We start from the raw sequence: 19,457 nt of genomic DNA on the forward strand, positions 1-19,457 counted from the left end.
GAATGTTTAAGAGGTTAATGGGATGCCAATCAAACCGGCTGCTTCTTGAGTGTTGTTGGAGCTGTGCTCATCCAGGCAATTGGAGTGTATTCCATCACGCTCCTGACTTGTGCTTCTGCCTCCTGACTTAGGCTGAATGGCCTACAGCTGCAGGGTTTATCACACTTCCCTTTTATGAATGATTTTGTAATAGTAATGCTTTGGTTCCCTGGCACCCTTTCAATATCTAAGGAGGAAAAGTGGATTGCAACCATAATCTCAGCGATCTCTGCAATTACTGCCATCAGTAGCCGAGGATGCATCCTGTCTGGACTGGGTAGCTTTTCTCTTTTTAAGTATTTTTCTTTATTTTTATCCTGCCCATTTTTTCTGGAACCTCTTCCTTTACTGTGATGTTGGCAACATCTGTTTTTTACTTTGAGTGAAGACAATTCAAATGAACTAATTTAGTAACCCAACCACACTGTGTGCCTCTAAAAGAAGACCTCCATTTTAGTCCCTTATTAACCAAACCTGCTAAAATAATAAACATACTTTGTGGATATATATCATAGAATCCCTACAGTGCAGAAAGAGGCCATTTGGCCCAGCGAATCTGCACCGACCATAACCCCATCCAGGCCCTATCCCCTTAACACCATGTGTTTACCCTACTAGTTCCCCCTGACACTATGGGGCAATTAACCATGGCCAATCAACTTAACCCGCACATCTTTGGACCAAGGAAAATTTTTTAGAGTACATTGACTCTTCCTGATCTCAATTTATCAGTCCCTTTGCAGATCAATCATCTTTTTTTAAGTTACTGTAAGGTCTGTTGGACTCTTCTACAAACTCTGATTTCAAAATTGGTCCTCGTTTGGTCGTTTTTTGATCCTGTGGTAAAATCTGTTCCAAAGCAGAAGTCTTTAGAAGCTACTACAGATGCTGGAAACCTGAAATAAAAATAGAACATATTAGAAATACTCAGCCGGTCAGACAGAGGAACAAAGTTAACTTTTCAGGTTGATGACTTTTTGCCTTCCGATTCCAATCTGTAACCATCTGCCAGTGAGAGTGCAGTACCTTCCATTTTCTCCTGAAGCATCTTATTCAACAGTCTTACCAAAGTAAATATTCCTAATTGGTATAGTAATCTAATTAGACATTGGGGTACAGTCAGCATTTCTATGTTTAAGCACTGTGAGCCACAGATAAAACTTAAGGGTGTTGAGTATATCTTGCCTACTACTGTTTGAGCTTTGCTCATTACTGGGGCCTGTTCATTTGTTTTTGTTCCTTAATTGCAAAACTTAGAGATTAATTAGCAGGTAAATTAAACCCTTCAAATTCAGACAACGTTGAGAAGAGGGTGTCGATTATAAAATAGCCTGTATTTTAATTACAATGCAAGTTTAAGTAAATTGCTGTAATCTTTGTTCCCAACCGCATCCAGATTCAATTAGTTATACATATTTACCGAAGCCTGTGTCCTTTCCTTTTCAGAAAGTCCCACGATACACAGTCATCATTCAAGCCACCGATATGGATGGGAACCTGAACTATGGTCTTTCCAATACAGCAACTGCACTTATTATTGTGACTGATGTGAATGACAATGCTCCAGAATTTACTGCTGCCACAGTAAGTATAAACACCCCCTGACATTCAAGTGGAAGGCTAAGATCCACATCATCTGCAAAGTACAGGTGCGCATTATTGATTTACAGCGCATTCTTGATGGTTTCGAAATTTAGCCAATCAAACAAAGAATAGGTAATCTTTTTCAGGGGCTATTTTTGCTAAATTTGAGGCATGGGAGTTACGCAACGATAATGAGAAATATAAGGGATTGATAATGCATCCTTAACGGCACAGGAAACATTTAGTGGGATTTACAGTTTGCCCTTTGCGATCCTAAAACTTTTAAGATCCCAAAGGGATTCTTCTATGAACTTCTTAATTGCAAATATTGGATATTTCATTCTCTGCGTTGCAGAATTTGTAGCCCCGTACGCAATATGGTGAACAATGAGACAGATGTTTGCGTCAGCATTATTTTATATGATTTGAGTTATTGGTCTTGGAGCGTAGTGTAGACTCGGTACATGGTGTTTTTCAATAGTGCGAATAAAGCAAAAGATGAGCCCTGCTGGACACTCATCCACCCTCAAGTGACTGGGTACAAATAATCAAGGGGAAAGTTCTCGAGAAAACCACCTTCTCTGGTGGCCCAACAAATTGTACACAAAATTGTGGGAATGGGGTAGGAGGGATGAAACTTTACACTGTTCCCTTTTGAGAGGGTTGATCGATAAGTTCCTGAGCATAGCCATTGTAAAAAACAATTTCAAATTTAATTCTGCAAACTCAAGAGTTAAAATGGGTAAGGCAGGAATTTCTGGATGAACTGGTCATGTCCAGTATGGCTGAGTACAGAAAGGCATTCTTAAGTTGCAGTTTGATTTGATTTGAGTTACTATTGTCACATGTATTAGTATACGGTGAAAAGTATTGTTTCTTGCGCACTATACAGACAAAGCATACTGTACATAAAGAAGGAAAGGAGAGAGTGGAGAATGTAGTGTTACAGTTATAGCTAGAATGTAGAGAAAGATCAATTTAATGCGAAGTAGGTCGATTCAAAAGTCTGATGGCAGCAGGGAAGAAGCTGTTCTTCAGTTGGTTGGTACGTGATCTCAGACTTTTGTATCTTTTTCCCGACAGAAGAGGGTGGAAGAGAGAATGACATTAAAGCATCAAAATGTTTGTGTTACAAGGTGCTCCAATGAACAGATCATTTTTTATTTTAATTAGTTCCACGCTATTTATCCAGTACACTGTTTATCCAGTACCAATCAGGGCTTTATTTAAGTAAGATTAAACTTCCAATCCACTTACATCTAGGTCATTCTTTGCCAGGTTAATGTCAGTGCATTTCTCTCCAAAATTGATTCTTTAGGTTAGAATCTGTGATTTACTCCCTTGCTGGTGAGGAAAAGAGATAAGTAAGAATCATAAGAAAGGATTTCTTTTTTAAAGAATCACAGAATCCCTGGAGTGCAGAAACAGGCCATTAGGCCCTTTGAGTCTGCACCAACTCTCTGAAAGAGCATCCCACCCAAGCCCACCCCTCCATCCCCGTAACTCCAGGCATTTACCATGGTTAATACACCCAACCTACACATCTTTCGATACTAAGGGGCAGTTTAGCATGGTCAATCCACCTCACCTGCACATCTTTGGACTGTGGGAGGAAACCGGAGTACCCAGAGGAAACCCACGCAGACATGGGGAGAACGTGCAGACTCTGCACAGACAGTCACCTGAATCAAACCCGGGTTCCTGGCGCTGTGAGGCAGCAGTGTGCTGCCCTTGAAAGTTTGCTTAATGAAAATAAATGTCCTCGCATGCAAACAACCAGTGACAGGCCAAGTTAGTGTATTGAACTGCCATGCTATAGACCCAAAACTGGACTCCAGCGACCACAGGCATCCAAACTCTGCTGAAGAACAGCAGTGTCTAGCTCGGCTACAGATCCACTTACAATGGTTGGATTTTTGACTTTGGAAAAGGGAGAGAGGTCGTTAACTGATAGCAAGATTGGAATGTAAATTTCAAGAAGCTCTTGCCCAATTTGTAAAGTACTTCTCTGGTTAATATCTATGATTCAAGAATGATTCCAACTCAGGAGTGTTGTAAACCTGCTTATTTGCCATCTATTTCTCCATCAGAAAGAAATTATCATTGATGAACAATTCAAAATGGTAATGGAGTATTAAAAGCACGGCCTATACATTTAACACAAATACATTTAATGTTTAATGTGGTGAATTTCAAGAGTCACAGTGACTGGTGGTTTCAGAGTTTCACCTGATGTAATTTAGCATGGAAAACGAAAACAATTACTGATGTAATGTATTTTCTTGCAGCCAAATCCTGCACAATTATAACTTGACTTTCCTCCACAGGAAAATAATAGATTGCAATGGCTATGGATTTAAATTTTGCCTTTAATGTCATGTAAGGAATCTGTGGTGGTGTGTTAAAAAAAACCAGCAAAATGGCTGCTAATGCAGTAATGATAAGATTCCAGAGATGTAGCATACTTTCCTTGTACGAATGTAAAAGATAGCAGCATTGAGTTCTGACTAGCTATTATCTCAGACTCAATTGAAGCCCTTTCAAGGTCTATAGAACCTCTCACAAGAGCCACTTTGTGAGTCTCTATTGGTTTATAAATATATTTCTGATGTATATTTAATTTTTTGATGCTAATATTTTATCACATTTTAAAATACTAATAGAAAAGGATGGATTGCCATTCCTAGCTTCCTTTTGTAACTCTTTAGGAATGATCATACCATATTGATCCATGGAGGACAATTCTGGTATTAACTAGATGAAACGAAATCTACATTTGTCACTTTCTTATTGCTCATGAATTATTTGTTTTAATCTTTGCATTAGGCACTTGTGGTGCAAAATAGCTTTCCATTCTACAGAAAATTCAAGTCCTTAAGAAATAGTCGTACTGAAATGAAGCAATCCTTTAAATGATCCAAAATTTACAAATAACTGGGCAGTCGAGCTGGAGAATTAAAATAATGCAGTGCTTTTATACACAGGCACAGTTGTGGGGAGAATTTGAATAAGGTTGTTAAACTTTTTAAAGATGCGAGCCTAGCTCTGTGGCAGCGATATGATTAAGTAAAATCAAAGGTTAGGTATCCTGGAAGTAAAGCGCTGTCCTTTTATGAGCTGCCTAATTACAACAATGTCCCACCTTGAGACGAGTTGATTTCTCGAACCAGGCATTGAGGGATCCTATTTGAATTGTACGAAATTAAGGCAATGATCATTAAAGCATCAGGCTTTGAAGCTTCAGGCACCATTTTCAGCAGCTTTCTGAAATATGCATCGTATTACTGATGTACGATATGCATATGGTACCATTGAATTACACTCAATAAATAAGGGTTTATCTTTCAATGAAATTAAGTTAGAGAGACAGAGTAGAAGACAGTGGGTTGAATTTTCAGTCTTCTCATCCAGCAGCAATGGGATGGCATTGCCATGGAAATGGTGGGCAATGCCATCCTATCGCACTCAGTTGTGGTCGACAGCAGTGTCCTCCCGGGCTTACTGCTGGACAGCTTGAAGGAACCATCTGAATCTGGCAATAGGTCCTGGACTCCATCTACACTCCCCGCTGTCTCAGAAAAGCAGCTAGCATAATTACGGACCCCGGACATATTTTCTTCCACTTTCTTCCGTTGGGAAAATGTACAGAAGACTGAAAACACGTACCAACTGACTCAAGAACAGCTTCTTCCTTGCTACCATCAGACTTTTGAATGGTCCTATCACACATTAAGCTGATCTTTCTCTTCACCCTGTTGGTAACTGCAACACTATATTCTGCACCCTATCCTTTCCTTCTCCCCTATGTACTCTATGCATGGTATGTTTTGTCTGTAACAGCTCGCAAGAAACAATACTTTTCACTGTATCCCAATACATGTGACAGTAATAAATCAATTCAATCAGGTCCCATTGGAAAGTTTATTGGAGTCCTTTAACGTACATTTGACCCAGGGTGCCATATTGGGTTTGAACTGGGCAGATGGTAGCTACTCCATCCCGTGAATAGGACCAACTGGAATTTCAGCCACAGAGGACCGCAAATGTTAGACCTCCTAAATTTCAGTATCCTGATCAACTCTGGCTTCTGCTGTCCTCCCAACAATCCCCATCTCACATAGAGATCAAACCTGTGAGGGATAAATTCAGCTTTTGTAGTCAATACAAACTTAAACTTGCAAGTTTAGTGGATGTAAAAATTCAATGGGAGGTGTAGGAGATCATGCCAAGAGCAACAACAGGTGTATCAAAAAAATCAGGCACCAACCTGATGAAGCTATAGCACATGACTACATGTATGCTGACCAATGGCAGCAGCATGCAGTAGACGCAGCTCAGTGGATCTACAGCCCATGAATCAGGTCAAAGCTCTGCAGTCCTGTCACATTTCTGTCATGAATGGTGGTTGGACAAAGAAACAAAGAATGGAAGGTGGACACTCCAGGCATACCTACATGCACACTGATGGCAAAGCCCAGCCAATCAGTTCAAAAGACCAGGTTGAACCATTGCAACCATCTTTAACTGGAAGTGCTAGGTGGTGGTTCCTGAGTTCTCCACTATCACAGAAGCTAGTCTTCAGCCAATTTAATTCATTCGACATGATATCGAGTAACTGATGAGCACACTGGATGCAGGAAAGATTATGGGCACAACAACAACCCCGCTGCAATGCTGAAAATTTGTGCTGCAGAACTAAGAGAACCCCTAGCCAAACTGCTGCAGTATCACACACCTACAACACTTGCATCTATCTGACATCCTGGGGTGGGAGGGAGTGGTGGTGGTCACCATTGACCAGAAACCTAACTAGACCAGCCAAATAAATATTGTGGCCACACGAGAAGATCAAAAACTGTAAATTCCCCGGCACATGACATGCCTTTTGATACACCAAAAGCCTGTCCACATCTACAAAGCACAAGTCAAGAGTGTGACAAAATATTCTCCTCGTGTCTGGATGAGTGAAGCTCCAACAACATTCAAGTATCTCAACACTGTACATAACAAAGCAAACTACTTCATCAGTGCCCAATCCACAATGGTTAAACATTCAGTCCTTCCACTGAAGCACAGTGGCTTCAACTATCTATAAGTCGCAAAGCAGCAACTTACAAGGCTTCTTCAACAACACCTTCCAAACCTGTGACCTAGACTATCTAGAAGAACAAGAAAGAGACAGCCAGTGACAGTTGGAGTAGGACTTGTCCAGATTAGAGGAAGGCGGTGGCCTCAGTGCTTCATCTTTTCAGCATTTCCACTTTACTTTTGCCTGGGTTTGGCAGGATATCAGAGGAATGCATTTGTGTTATTTATTTATTTTTTATTAGTCACAAGTAAGGCTTACATTAGACTGCAATGAAATTCCCCTTGTCACCACACTCCGTCATCTGTTTGGGTCAATGCACCTAACCAGCACATCTTTCAGACTGTGGGAGAAAACCGGAACACCCGGGGGAAACCTACGCAGAACTCCACACAGACAGTGACCCAAGCCGGGAATCGAACCCGGGTCCCTGGCACCGTGAGGCAGCAGTGCTAACCATTGTGGCACCATGCCACCCAGCAATCATGAGTCAGTCATGACCAGATCGCACAGTTTAGTGGATTGACTTGAGAGGTTCATGCTTACGGCATGATCCTCCACCATGGAACATTCCATTCTGCATGATTGCAGATCGGGCAACATTTGGAGCATGGCTGGAGAAGGGACCGATGGGACAGCATCCTCTCAGTGTGACTGAACATCTGTCCCACGAACTTTGTTATTTCAAAGGTTTCACCAGTTGCCAGTTAGTAGTCAGATGCTGATAGCCAATGCTGTCTTTGCCTGTAGCAGAATCATCTCACAGCCTAGCACCTTGAAGTGGAATGCTACCTTGCTCCTCTGGGACCCTCCATGCTCGACAGCCATGCAGACACACATATTAGGAGCAGAAGTAAGCCATTAAGCCCCTCAACCCTGATAGGATCATGGCTGATCTGATTGTAGCTTCAACTCTACTTACTTGTCTACACCTTATACCCTTTAACCCTGTCAATCAAGATTCTACCTAATGCAGCTTTAAAAAATAAATCAATGACCCTGCCTCCACTGCACTCTGGGGAAGAGAGTTCTACAGACTAACAGAAGAAAATATTTATTCTCCTCTCCGTATTTAGTGGGAGACCCCTTAATGTTACACTGTGTCCCCTGGTTCTAGCCTCTCTCATAAAGGGAAACATCTTCACATTGTCCACCCTGTCATCACGTAAGGATTTTATATATTTGGGTAAGATCATTGTTTCAAAGTCCAATGGGTACAGGTTCAACCTTTCCTCATAAGCTAACCACTTCATCCCAGGAATCAGTGAAGTGAACCTTCTGTGAACTGTCTCTAATGCAATTATATCCTTTCTTATGTAAGGAGACCAAAACTCCACGTAGTACTCTAGGTGTGGCCTCACTATGAACTTTCCCCTCTATCTTTGGCACGGGCGGAATGGTGACATAATGGTTAGCGCTGCTGCCTCACAGCGCCAGGGACCCGGTTCAATTCCGGGCATGGGTCACTGTGTGGAGTTTGCACGTTCTTCCTGTGTCTGCGTGGGTTTCCTCCGGGTGCCCTGGTTTTCTCCCACAGTCCAACAGGCGCCGGAGTGTGGTGACTAGGGGATTTTCACAGTAACTTCATTGCAGTGTTAATGTAAGCCTACTTGTGACTAATAAATAAAATTTTAACTTTACTTTAAACTAATGCTGTGTAGATCTGTACAAAACATCCTTACTTTTATAATGAAGACAGAAAATTCTGGATAATCTCAGCACCCATGGAGAGAGAAAGAGAGGGTGAGATTTTATGGCCTCACTTGTCCCGAAACCGTAAAATCCTCCCTGAGGTCAATGGAACTTCCCATTGGCCGCCCCTCACCCGCTCCGATTTCTGTGGTGGGTGGGCTGGTAAAGTTCCGGCCAGAGTTAATATTTCAAGGCCTTCCACAGAACAGAAGAAGGATAGAAATGTAATTAATTATATGGTTGGAGAGGGGGTTGGGACAGAATGGAAAGTCAGTGATAGATCAGAGCTAAGGAGAGATTGACAAGGATGCCATGGACATAAGACAAAGGGGCTATTAATGGTGCCATAAAAGACTGAAGAGTGTCAATAGTGGCATAAAGGTAAGGTAACAGAGCGTGTTAATAGGAGAGGAAAGGTCAGTAGTCAGTGGAAGCAACATGGGACTGATACCCCTGTGGAGAAGGGTAGAATTGTTTTGGGGCAAGCCAGGGGAACCGAAAAACAGAACACAAAAAGTGTGTGGGGGGGGGGGGGGGGGGGGGGGGGTAGTGAAGATAGAGGGGCAAGTTCACAGTCTAATTTTATTGAATTTAATGTTGAGTCCAGAAGGCTGTAGACTGTCTAATGGGAAGACGAGATGTTGTTCTTCCAGCTTGTGATGGGCATCATTGGAACATTGCGACAGGCCGAGAAGGGCAGTGAAAATCCTGGAAACAATGGTTTGATGTTCGGGGTTGTGGTCCAGGGGGTGGTCAAAGGAACTGTCTGAATGTTGGCGCTCAGCCTCTGCAAGGTAGAGGTCAGTACACCAAACAACAACAGCACCACCGGCAGGTTTGATAAAGAGAACAGAGTGCAGCAAGTTCAGAAGAAGACAGGCTGGAGTGGGTGAGAGGAGCAGAGAAGTTGAGGCAGCTGAGGTCACAGTGAGAGTTCCCATTGAAAAGATCAAGAGCAGGTAGGAAGCCAGAGGTAGGGCTTCAGTTAGAGGGAGAAGACTGGAGGCGGGTGAAAGGATCCATTGAACAGGAGAAAGACTCCTGCATAAAAAGTAAGCACAGAGACAAAGGTGATGGAAGAAGCGTTTATATTCCATTCCCCTTGCAATAAACAACAATGTTCTATTTGTCATCAGGCACTCCATTTAGTATTCCCATGCAGGGAACACTATGATGATGTAGTGTGGAGGAAATAGGGAAAGAAAACCTTAAAGTATTGAGCACGGACTTCGTTATATAGATATCATAAACAATTTGTAGCTCTTGATTTCTCTCATTTGCTGAACTGTTGCAGAGGTCACATCTGGCAATTCTTGGAAATGCTTTTACATCAGTGACAGCTGATCTTTCCCCAGCTGCTGCTCTGCTCTTTCATCTTACTCCACCTCTACTTAGAACTGCTTTTTGACTTGTCCTGGAACGTGGGTCTTTGTAATGGCTTTGGAGACAAACATTTCTGATGTTGTTGCACCTGCATCCCCTCGTATCTGAGTGCTCAGTGACCGGGTGGAACCTTCCGGTCCCACCAGCAGCAGGAGGATGGGGGGCGGGGGAGGACTTCATTTGACATGAGACCACAAATCAATTTCCTAACGGCGGAATGAACTTTAGGAATTAAGTTCTCAGGCCTTTATAGGCGGATCGAGCCTTCCGACGGAGAATGTCAGGAAGCATGCTTCAACAAGAAAGACATGCATGTTCATTCAAAGGTCACCTTGTTGGAATTAAGTTCGCCAACAAATTAAGTTCTTCACCAACTAGAGTGTTCTATTTTACAACTGCACGTAAGTGGCATGCACCTGGTGAGGGAGTTTTCTTCCATCATTAACAGAGTTGCTACTGCATTGTCCTCTTTGGGGAGCACTTGTAAATGCCAGTCTCTGCTTGATGGTGAAAGCGTAAGTTGCGTGGAGAATGACCAGGAAAGGGAGGAAGGGTTAGCCAGAGAAATGGCCGGGCAAAATGAGAATGGACAGTGCAGGCTGTTGGGTTGTCCTTTAAATATGGCGCTCAGACCTTCGCCCCCATGAGGTAATGGCAGGGACTGCCACCACCATGAGAATTGGTGATCTCCCCATAGGCAGGGGGAATCGGGCTAGCCATGAGGTGGGGGGTCACGGTGGCCGGCAATCGGAGGCGGGGTGTCGCGAAGCCCCGCTCAGGTTAGGGATGACATTGGGAGGCCAGCGATGGTCGATGGTGCCCCGGGGGTTGGAGGGGGGTTGAACTTCCCACTGACAGATCAGCGCATGCGCAGTGACCCACTCAGCATGCTGATTCCGGCTTCTTCAGCAGCTTCAGGCTCTGTTCCCCCGCCTCACCCTCACCGGTGTGAATTGCGTTACGGACTCTGTGATGCACAGAGTCCCAGAGGTTCATTCCACTCAGCACAACCAAAAAATGGGCAGGAGATACTCCCATATTCCTGCCCCTTGGGCACTTAGGTTTTTTCGGGCGGATCGTCAACTATATTTACTAACTTTGTATCCCTCTTTGGCTTTCTATAGCTGTCCAGTTTCTGATTTTAAACATTTGCTTGCTTTTCTGTAAGCATTTTTTTTAGCTTGATGATATCTGCTACCTCATTGATTGACCATAGTTGCTTAACTGCGCAAGCACAGCCTTTGCCTTTTATGATTTTGTACAGTATGAGGATGAAGTAATGGTGGCACAATGGTTAGCCCTGATGGCGCAGTGGTTAGCACTGCTGCCTCACAGCTCCAGGGACCCGAGTTCAATTCTTGGCTTGGGTCGCTGCCTGTGTGGAGTTTGCACGATCTCCCCATGTCTGTGTGGGTTTCCTTTGGGTGCTCCAGTTTCCTCCCACAGTCCAAAGATGTGAGGGCTAGATGCATTGGCCATGCTAAATTGCCTTTTAGTGTTCCCGGATGTGTTGGTTAGAGGGATTAGCAGGGTAAATATGTGGGGTTACAGGAATAGGGCCTAGGTAGGATTGCTGTCGGTGCAGACTCGATGGGCCGAATGGCCTCCTTCTGCTCTGTAGGGATTCTATGATACTATGAAATGGTTTATGCAAGCAGTGACAAACAAGTTTGCAACCTGTCGGCTGAATTTACACCATGTCCAATCTTCTTTCCATTGAAGTTCACCGAACAATATTTCAAATGTCTTTTGCAGACTCCTTGGAGTCTCACTGTCATTTTTACTTGGTTTGAAATGAAAGATCTTGGCAATATTTCCCAAGTTGTAGGAAAATAAAAACCGCTGCAGTGTACCACGAGTTGCAGGTTCACAACAAGCCTTCACTCTGCTGGCATAGACCAATTTCACACTCCTATATGTGAGATTGTCTTCCTTATCGAGATCTTTCAGCACTCTCTGAATTCTCAGAGTCTCATCCTTGTCCCTTTGCTGTGTTGAAGTGGCAAACAGCATAGTGTCGGAAGATACAAAGGAAACAAAAACATTGCTTTTTCCAGCGTTAAATACTAATGGAGGGAGCACAGTATCAATTAAATAACAGGAGGGAAAATTTGTTGCAATCAAGTTTTGAAACATTTACCATAAATTTAACCATCCGACTGTATCAGTTGGGGACAAAGGCTCTATAATTCACTAATTTTATAAGAGCAGGTTCAACACCAGGGCCAGGGAATACCTGAGACAAATCAAACCCAGAACAGGATTATTTAGTGTGCTGGACGACAGGACCTGATTTTATGATGGATTCTCTTAGGGTTGCTAACTGTGATTGAATGTATTCCTGGAAGTTTAATCACATGACTTACACCGGCGCTCTAGCCATTAGTCGGCCAACATACCCATTCCTGTGGCTCTCTGCTTTCCTATGCCAACTGGAAAGCAAAATAACTCATTACCCAATTGGATGATGCTTGATTGTCAGCTAAACAGCCCCCCATCCCCCTGCCCACAGAATCCATAGAATCCTACAGTGCAGAAGGAGGCCATTTGGCCCATCGAGTCTGCACCGACCACAATCCTACCCAGGTCCTATCCCCATAACCCCATGCATTTAAACCAGCTAGTCCCCCTGACACTAAGGGGCAAGTTTACATGGCCAACCCACCTAACCCGCACATCTTTGGACTGTGGGAGGAAAGCAGAGCACCCGGAGGAAACCCACGCAGACACGGGGAGAACGTGCAAATTCCACACAGACAGTGACCCAAGCCAGAATCAAACCCGGATCCCTGGCGCTACGAGGCAGCAGTGCTAGCCACCGTGCCACCCCAACTTCCGTTTTATTTCTGTCAGAGACACGTTCAAAGAAAATTAAAAGCAATCTTTTTTAATGTCCTGATGATTTTTTTCCTGGATTGCACTCAGCAGAGTCCTTGGAGATTGATCTTGAATTCCTGGAGACCTCCAGGCCAACCCCGGAGGGGTGACAGCCCCATCTCCATTCCCAGCACAGAACTATGTAACACGCACCCTGATGATCTTAAGCTTCTTTGACGGGAACGTGGCAAATGAGAACAATTACAGATTTTGTACAGGCTAAGTAACATAAAAGAGCACTAAAGGGATTACTGTTAGCATACTGTTATGCGAGTCACCAGAAGCACATTTAAACACTGTGCTCATTAAGAGTATGCAGACACATTCTTTCAATTACTAAAATCATTAACTGAGTATTGGATTCGTAAGTTCTACCTTCTCATTATTGGTGAGTCTCCCGGATCACTCTGACACACTGCATTTCTATTTTAACTCGCTATGTTTGAAATGGACTTTCCTGCATATTTTTATTAGGGAATTGGAAAGGAAAAGGTAATTGCAGAGCATTTTTTGAATTTTGCTTGCGCTGTACAGTAAATAAGAACATTTACTCTTGCCCCGCCATCTGGACAAATACAGATGTTGGTACTTTATTCTATTAATTTGAAGCACAGTGATTGCAATTATGCATCTGGCTGATTAGCTTTATTTAGTTTCTGTTGTTAATGAATTAAAGGCTAAATGTATTCCACCTGTAGGAGTTTGTGAACCAATGAGATTCTGTGAGATATGCAAAACAATGCACTTTTTAAAAAAAAATCATATTTTTATTCCTAGTACTATGGAGAAGTTCAAGAGAACAAACTGGATGTAATTGTTGCTAACCTGACAGTCACAGACCGAGACCAGCCGCACACTTCAAACTGGAATGCAGTGTACCGGATTGTCAGTGGAGACCCTGCTGGCCATTTTGCTATTAAAACTGATCCAATCACCAACGATGGTGTTGTCACAGTAATAAAGGTAAGGGCTGTGTTCTTAGTGAAATTATTGTTTTTTTTCAAGTATTCACAATTATTTTTGAAAGAGTTGGAGACATGCGTTTTGGAAGACATTGCTGTACGAATGGATCTCCTCTGGCATTGCTCACTGGAAATTCAGGGTCTGCAGCAAGGTTGAGATTTTCATTGATAACTCTTTCTAGCCCTTCAGTCCCACTACTCAGAAATGTCCCAAGTAATTGTAGAAATTGCTCATATCAGTAAACTACTTGTAAACGTAAGACTTTGTGAACATATGACACATGCTTCAGCAGTGAGCTTTTTTTAAAGTTTATTTATTGGTGTCACAAGTAGGCTTACATTCACACTGCAATGAAGTTACTATGAAAATCCCCGAGTGGCCGCACTCCAGCACCTGTTCGGGTACATTGAGGGAGAATTTAGCATGTCCAGTGCACCTAACCAGCACGTCTTTCAGACTGTGGGAGGAAACCGGAGCACCCAGAGGAAACCCACGTAGACACGGGGAGAACGTGCAGACTCCGCACAGGCAGTGACCCAAGCCGGGAATCAAACCCAGGTCCCTGGCGCTGTGAGGCAGCAGTGCCACCGTGCTGCCTAGGCTTGACGTGTTGGTGAATTGATGTTACCGTGTTGTAACTCTTAACTGCGCAAATGTCAAACTTGGCTCCCCACTGAGAACCTGGAATGAATTATAGACTTTTATACTGATTATACTTGTATGGAACCAAAGAAATATGATATACCATGGAATATGGTATACCGTGGAATATTGTATTCCATAGAATATCTTTTTTAACCAGCTTATCTTATTAATAGATAATTATTCTAAATTATGTTTAATACAACAGAATATCGTATGAAAACCCATGGGGTATAATTCATGGTTCACTTGTCCTGTTGGGCTGTGCTTCACCTGTACTGTTTATGGTTGCATATAATCAGACAAGCGTGCATGTCAAGTATAAATCTTGCTTCACCATCTTCATGGTGGGTGTTCCGTGTCCCTTTTAGCCAGAACGCTAACTAATTCAGCGTTTCTTGTGCCCGATGAGATCTATAAATCTTGTAAATTGAGTTGCTGCAGTGAGCCCTTCGATGATCATTTGCTCATTGGTAGTATCTCAGTCCCTGTCATAGTTTATGATTTTCTTTTACCATTTTCCACTCAGAATTTGGGAAAAGAGTTACAGGGTTTATGTCGTCATTTTAAAGCAAAGTGCAATCATTTAATTTAAAGACTGGGAATGAAGGTGATTAAAGTGCCCGTGAGCAAGCTTTGATGTGATGTGAATGACTGTGAACAGCAACTGATTAAAACAAAATATAGAATCAGAAGCACAGGCAGTTAGTCAGGTCTGGCAAAGACTATGAAATCAGTGAGGCTTTCCAAATAAAAAGCTGCATAAAACTGATCTATTAATGATTTTCTTTCTGTACTCAAAATGCTGCATAATCTGAGTCTGAAACATTTTTGTAAAGTTGCCTTCCTCATGCGGTAGTCTTATTTCATTGAATTTAGTTGACAGACGCATTGGCCTTATTTCACAATGACTTGTACTCAATCAAAATAACTGTATCTTCAATCACCTCGTTAAAACTTGCACCAAAATAATCCTTGCAACAACCAGTTCCAGTTTCAGTAATTGTTTCCTGTTTGGAATTTTCTGTTTTGGTTCCCCAGTACCTATGGAAATATGTCTCCAGTTGAGGTTTTCTCTATGATATCAGGAATGGACTGACGTGCTTGCAGTTGAGTCACTGACATTGACTATCTGAATGACAACAGCAAAATTAAGTCTGGGTGTATCCACCAGCCTTTTAGCCTGACTAAAGATAAATTCTGTGAACGACTGGTGAATGTACAATCTCCCAAATTGAGCACAGAAAATGCTTGCTCAGAAACATGGACTCAATTGATTTTCTTTCACTTTTTGTGTTAACAAGCCACTATTAATGGCACTTATAAAGAGCATCATAGCAAGAGTAATCACTGTTGATAACCATGCCACTTATTGATGCTATTTGCAGAATTTTATTAGGTATTTCCAAGCAAACGACTCCCATAAGCACAGTCTTTGCTCTGGTAGGGGCGGGGTGATGATCATGTCAGGCTCATGTCTCTGGAGGCAGTTCTGAGGTGCTAAGTGCTGAATACGGCCGGTTATAAGGCTCACCTTGGTTCTCTGAGACTTTAGACAAGCTGTATAAAAAACTGATAGGTCCTCTAACCCCTACCCCCATCCAACCGCCCCCTCCCCTGCACCCATACTCTTTCATACCCCGTGCCTTCTCATACTCCCACGCCACCACCATTTCCCCATGTCTCTCATACCCCATGCTACCTCCATGCCACTTCCATTTCCCCTCATACCTCCATGCCCCCTCATCCACCCCCCCCATGCCACCTCCAATGCCATTCACCCGGTATCCGCTCTGTAAATATTTCAGGAGCCTTGTGTAAATGAAAAAAGCTAAACTCCTAACAATGTAAAACCTCTCACTCATCCACACTTGACACTGAAAAAGCTCTCATTCCTGGAACCCATTCAAAATTTTCAAATTCCCTCAAGTCATCAATCTGCTGTAAAAACAAACTAGCTCCTTTTTGTTAGCCACATCAAAGACTGCTGAACCTCTTAAAACTGTCAATTGAAATGTGAACTCAGCATCCCGTTGAGATTATTCTTATGGAGCTTAAGTTCAGCCCTTAGGAAATGTCAACATTGAAGTCTATTGAAACTGCAGGAACAAGTAACTAATGTTATTTTTCTAAGCTAAACCAGATGGACTGTCACTCAATGCACTCCAGCAGCTTTTTTTTACTCTAAATGACAGCTGCAGCATGTTTTCTTTTCATTTTTAAAGGGCTGGAGATTTAAATAGCTTCAGATCATGACAGTTAAACAGACTTTACCTACCCTTCACACACATTTCATCTCCTTCAAATTTTCTGTTGGTCAGGATCCTCGGAAACAGGAAAATAGGGTGACCATGAATTCCACACTAATTTCAAATGGCTCTGCTGATTGGGGTTTCCTACCTGTGTGATTAACAGTCCTCTCCCTTCCCCTTGGTGACAGAAGTAAGGTCTGCCAAAAATGGGGGCTGGACATCTGAATACTTTTTCAAGGCCTCCAGAGTTGGCCCCACTCAATGAAAATCCAGCCTATAGTATTCAATTTTCTATCAGAATCACTGATGGTCCACATTCCCAAATAAAAATCGTTGGCACAGACCTTCTGGCTTCCAGATCATTGATGACCAGACGTGCAACCCAAGATGTGCATCCTGAACCCATGAGAATCTGACGTCTAGGCCTCCATGGTAAATTTGAACTTTCAGTCGGAAATTATCCCCTGCTCCTTGGGACCCTCTGAGAATGTCTCAGGCTTGGACTTGGAGACTTCAGACAGTTCCGCAGAACTTACCTAAATAGTTACCTGGCAATGTTAGGCAGGAAAGTCCTAGACTAACTCCTGGATGCCCACAAAATTCAGCTCCCAATCACACACTGACTACCCTACTGATGACCACCCCTGACCTGACCTGACCCAGCTATCCCCCTATCTCCCAACTAACCACCACCACTTGACTACCCCCTAGACCTGACCTGACGAGCACCCGACCTCCTAGCACCTCTCCACTTCCAGTCAGACTGACCTGACTGCTCCAACAGCCATCCCACCCACCTGCCACCTCATCCACCTGCCACCATAGTCACCTTATTTTTATTTATTCATTAAGGGAATGTGGGCATCACTGATTAGACCAACATTTATTGCCCATTCCCACTTGCCTTTGAGAAGGTGTTGATGAATTGCCCCCTTGAACCATTACAGTCCATATGGTGTGGGTGCACCGACAGTGCTGTCAGGCAGGGAGTTCCAGAATATTGACCCAGCAACAATAAAGGAGCAGCAATATTTTTCCAAATCAGGGTGGTGCCTGACTTGGAGCGATGGTGTTCACAGGCATCTGCTGTCCTTGTCCTCCAGGTGGTAGAGATTTTGGGTTTGGAAGGTGCTGTTTAAAGATAATTGAAAGTTGCTGTAGTACATCTTGGAGATGGTACGTACTGTTGCCATTGTGCATCAGTGATGGAGGGAACAAATGTTGGACATGGTGGAAGTGGTGCCAATCAAGCAGGTTGCTTTGTGTTGGAGCTTCTTGAGTGTCATTGGAGCCGCACTCATCCAGGCAAGTGCAGAGTATTCCATCACACTCACTTGTGCCTTGTAGATTGTGAAGACCATAAGACATAGGAGCAGAATTAGGCTATTCGGCCCATCGAGTCTGCTCTGCCATTCAATCATAGCTGATATTTTTCTCATCCCCATTCTACTGCCTTTTCCCCATAACCACTGATCCCCTTCTTAATCAAGAGCCTGTCTATCTCTGTCTTAAAGACACTCAATGACCTGGCCTCCACATCCTTCTGCGGCAAAGAATTCCACAGATTCACCACTCGCAGGCTAAAGAAATTCTTCTTCATCTCTGTTTTAAAGGATCGTCCCTTTAGCCTGAGGTTGTGCCCTCTGGTTCTAGTTTTTCTTACGAGTGGAAACATACTTTCCACGTCCACTTTATCCCGTTCTCACAGTATCCTGTAAGTTTCAATAAGATCCCCCCTCATCCTTCTAATCTTCAACGAGTACAGGCCCAGAGTCCTCAATCGTTCCTCATACAGCAAGATCTTCATTCCAAGGATCATTCTTGTGAACCTCCTCTGGACCCTTTCCAAGGCCAGCGCATCCTTCCTTAGGACCAAAACAAGCTTTGGGGAGTCAGGAGGTGAGTTGTTTTCTGCAAAATCCCCAGCCTCTGAGCTGCTGTTGTGACCACAGTATTTAGCCACAGTTTCTGGTCGATGGTAACCTCCGGGCTGAATTTGCCGTCGCAATTTCCAGCAACTTGTTTGATGACGGGTGGTTTGGCCTGTTCCACTCCTTTTTGACTTTGTGGCAATTTGAACCAACTGAGTGGCTTACAAGGCCATTTCAGAGGGCATTTAAGAGTCAGCCACATGTCGGCCAGACCAGGTAAGGACGGCAGAATTCCTTCCCTAATGGACATTACTGAACCAAATGGATTTTTACAACAATCAACAGTAGTTTAATGGTCACAATTACTGAGACTAGCTTTTAATTCCAGAACATTTTTTGTTAATTGAATTTAAATTCCATCAGCTGCTATTGTGGGATTTGAACCTGTGTCTCAAGAGCATAGGTTTGGGCCTCTGGTTACTAGTCCAGTGGAACTATGACTACACCCCAATCTCCCCTTGCAACCTGTCACCCTACCCCCCTGTCACCCTACCCCCCTGTCACCCTACCCCCCTGTCACCCTACCCCCCTGTCACCCTACCCCCCTGTCACCCTACCCCCCTGCCACCCTACCCCCCTGCCACCCTACCCCCTGCCACCCTACCCCCCTGCCACCCTGCCACCCTACCCCCCTGCCACCCTATCCCCCTGCCACCCTACCCCCCCACCGCCCTACCCCCCGGCCGCCTGACCCCCCGGCCGCCCGACCCCCCACCGCCCTACCCCCCCGCCGCCCTATCTATCCTACCACGCTACCCGTTGACTCATTTGTCCATTCACCCATTCACTAACATTTGCGCTGGACATTTAACCCTACCATACAGTAGTTAGTGCCATAAAAAGGTGACATGTCTTGTATTTCCCTGATGCTGTAGTGCTGATGAACTCTCCGAGAGATGCTGCGCTCCACACTTCTGGTGAAGCCGGGCTCGGAAGACCGAGCAAGAAATACAAAGCAGTGTCTAGAAATTGAAAAATCTGAGCAGATTGGCAGTTTGATGGTGAATG

The 19,457-nt window shown here is 43.7% G+C and overlaps 1 protein-coding gene across 1 annotated transcript in view; it reads left to right on the plus strand.

Annotated features, from left to right (window-relative positions):
* The window catches only part of LOC144508504 (cadherin-4-like), a 650,983-nt gene that overhangs the window by 565,034 nt on the left and 66,492 nt on the right, over window positions 1-19,457 (plus strand). Inside the window, exons 8-9 of the mRNA XM_078236483.1 lie at window positions 1,486-1,623; window positions 13,439-13,624. Coding sequence (XP_078092609.1) covers window positions 1,486-1,623; window positions 13,439-13,624 — 324 coding nt within the window. The remainder of the gene's footprint in view (window positions 1-1,485; window positions 1,624-13,438; window positions 13,625-19,457) is intronic.

The sequence above is a fragment of the Mustelus asterias genome, chromosome 20 (assembly GCF_964213995.1).
Source record: "Mustelus asterias chromosome 20, sMusAst1.hap1.1, whole genome shotgun sequence".
Lineage (NCBI taxonomy): Eukaryota > Metazoa > Chordata > Chondrichthyes > Carcharhiniformes > Triakidae > Mustelus > Mustelus asterias.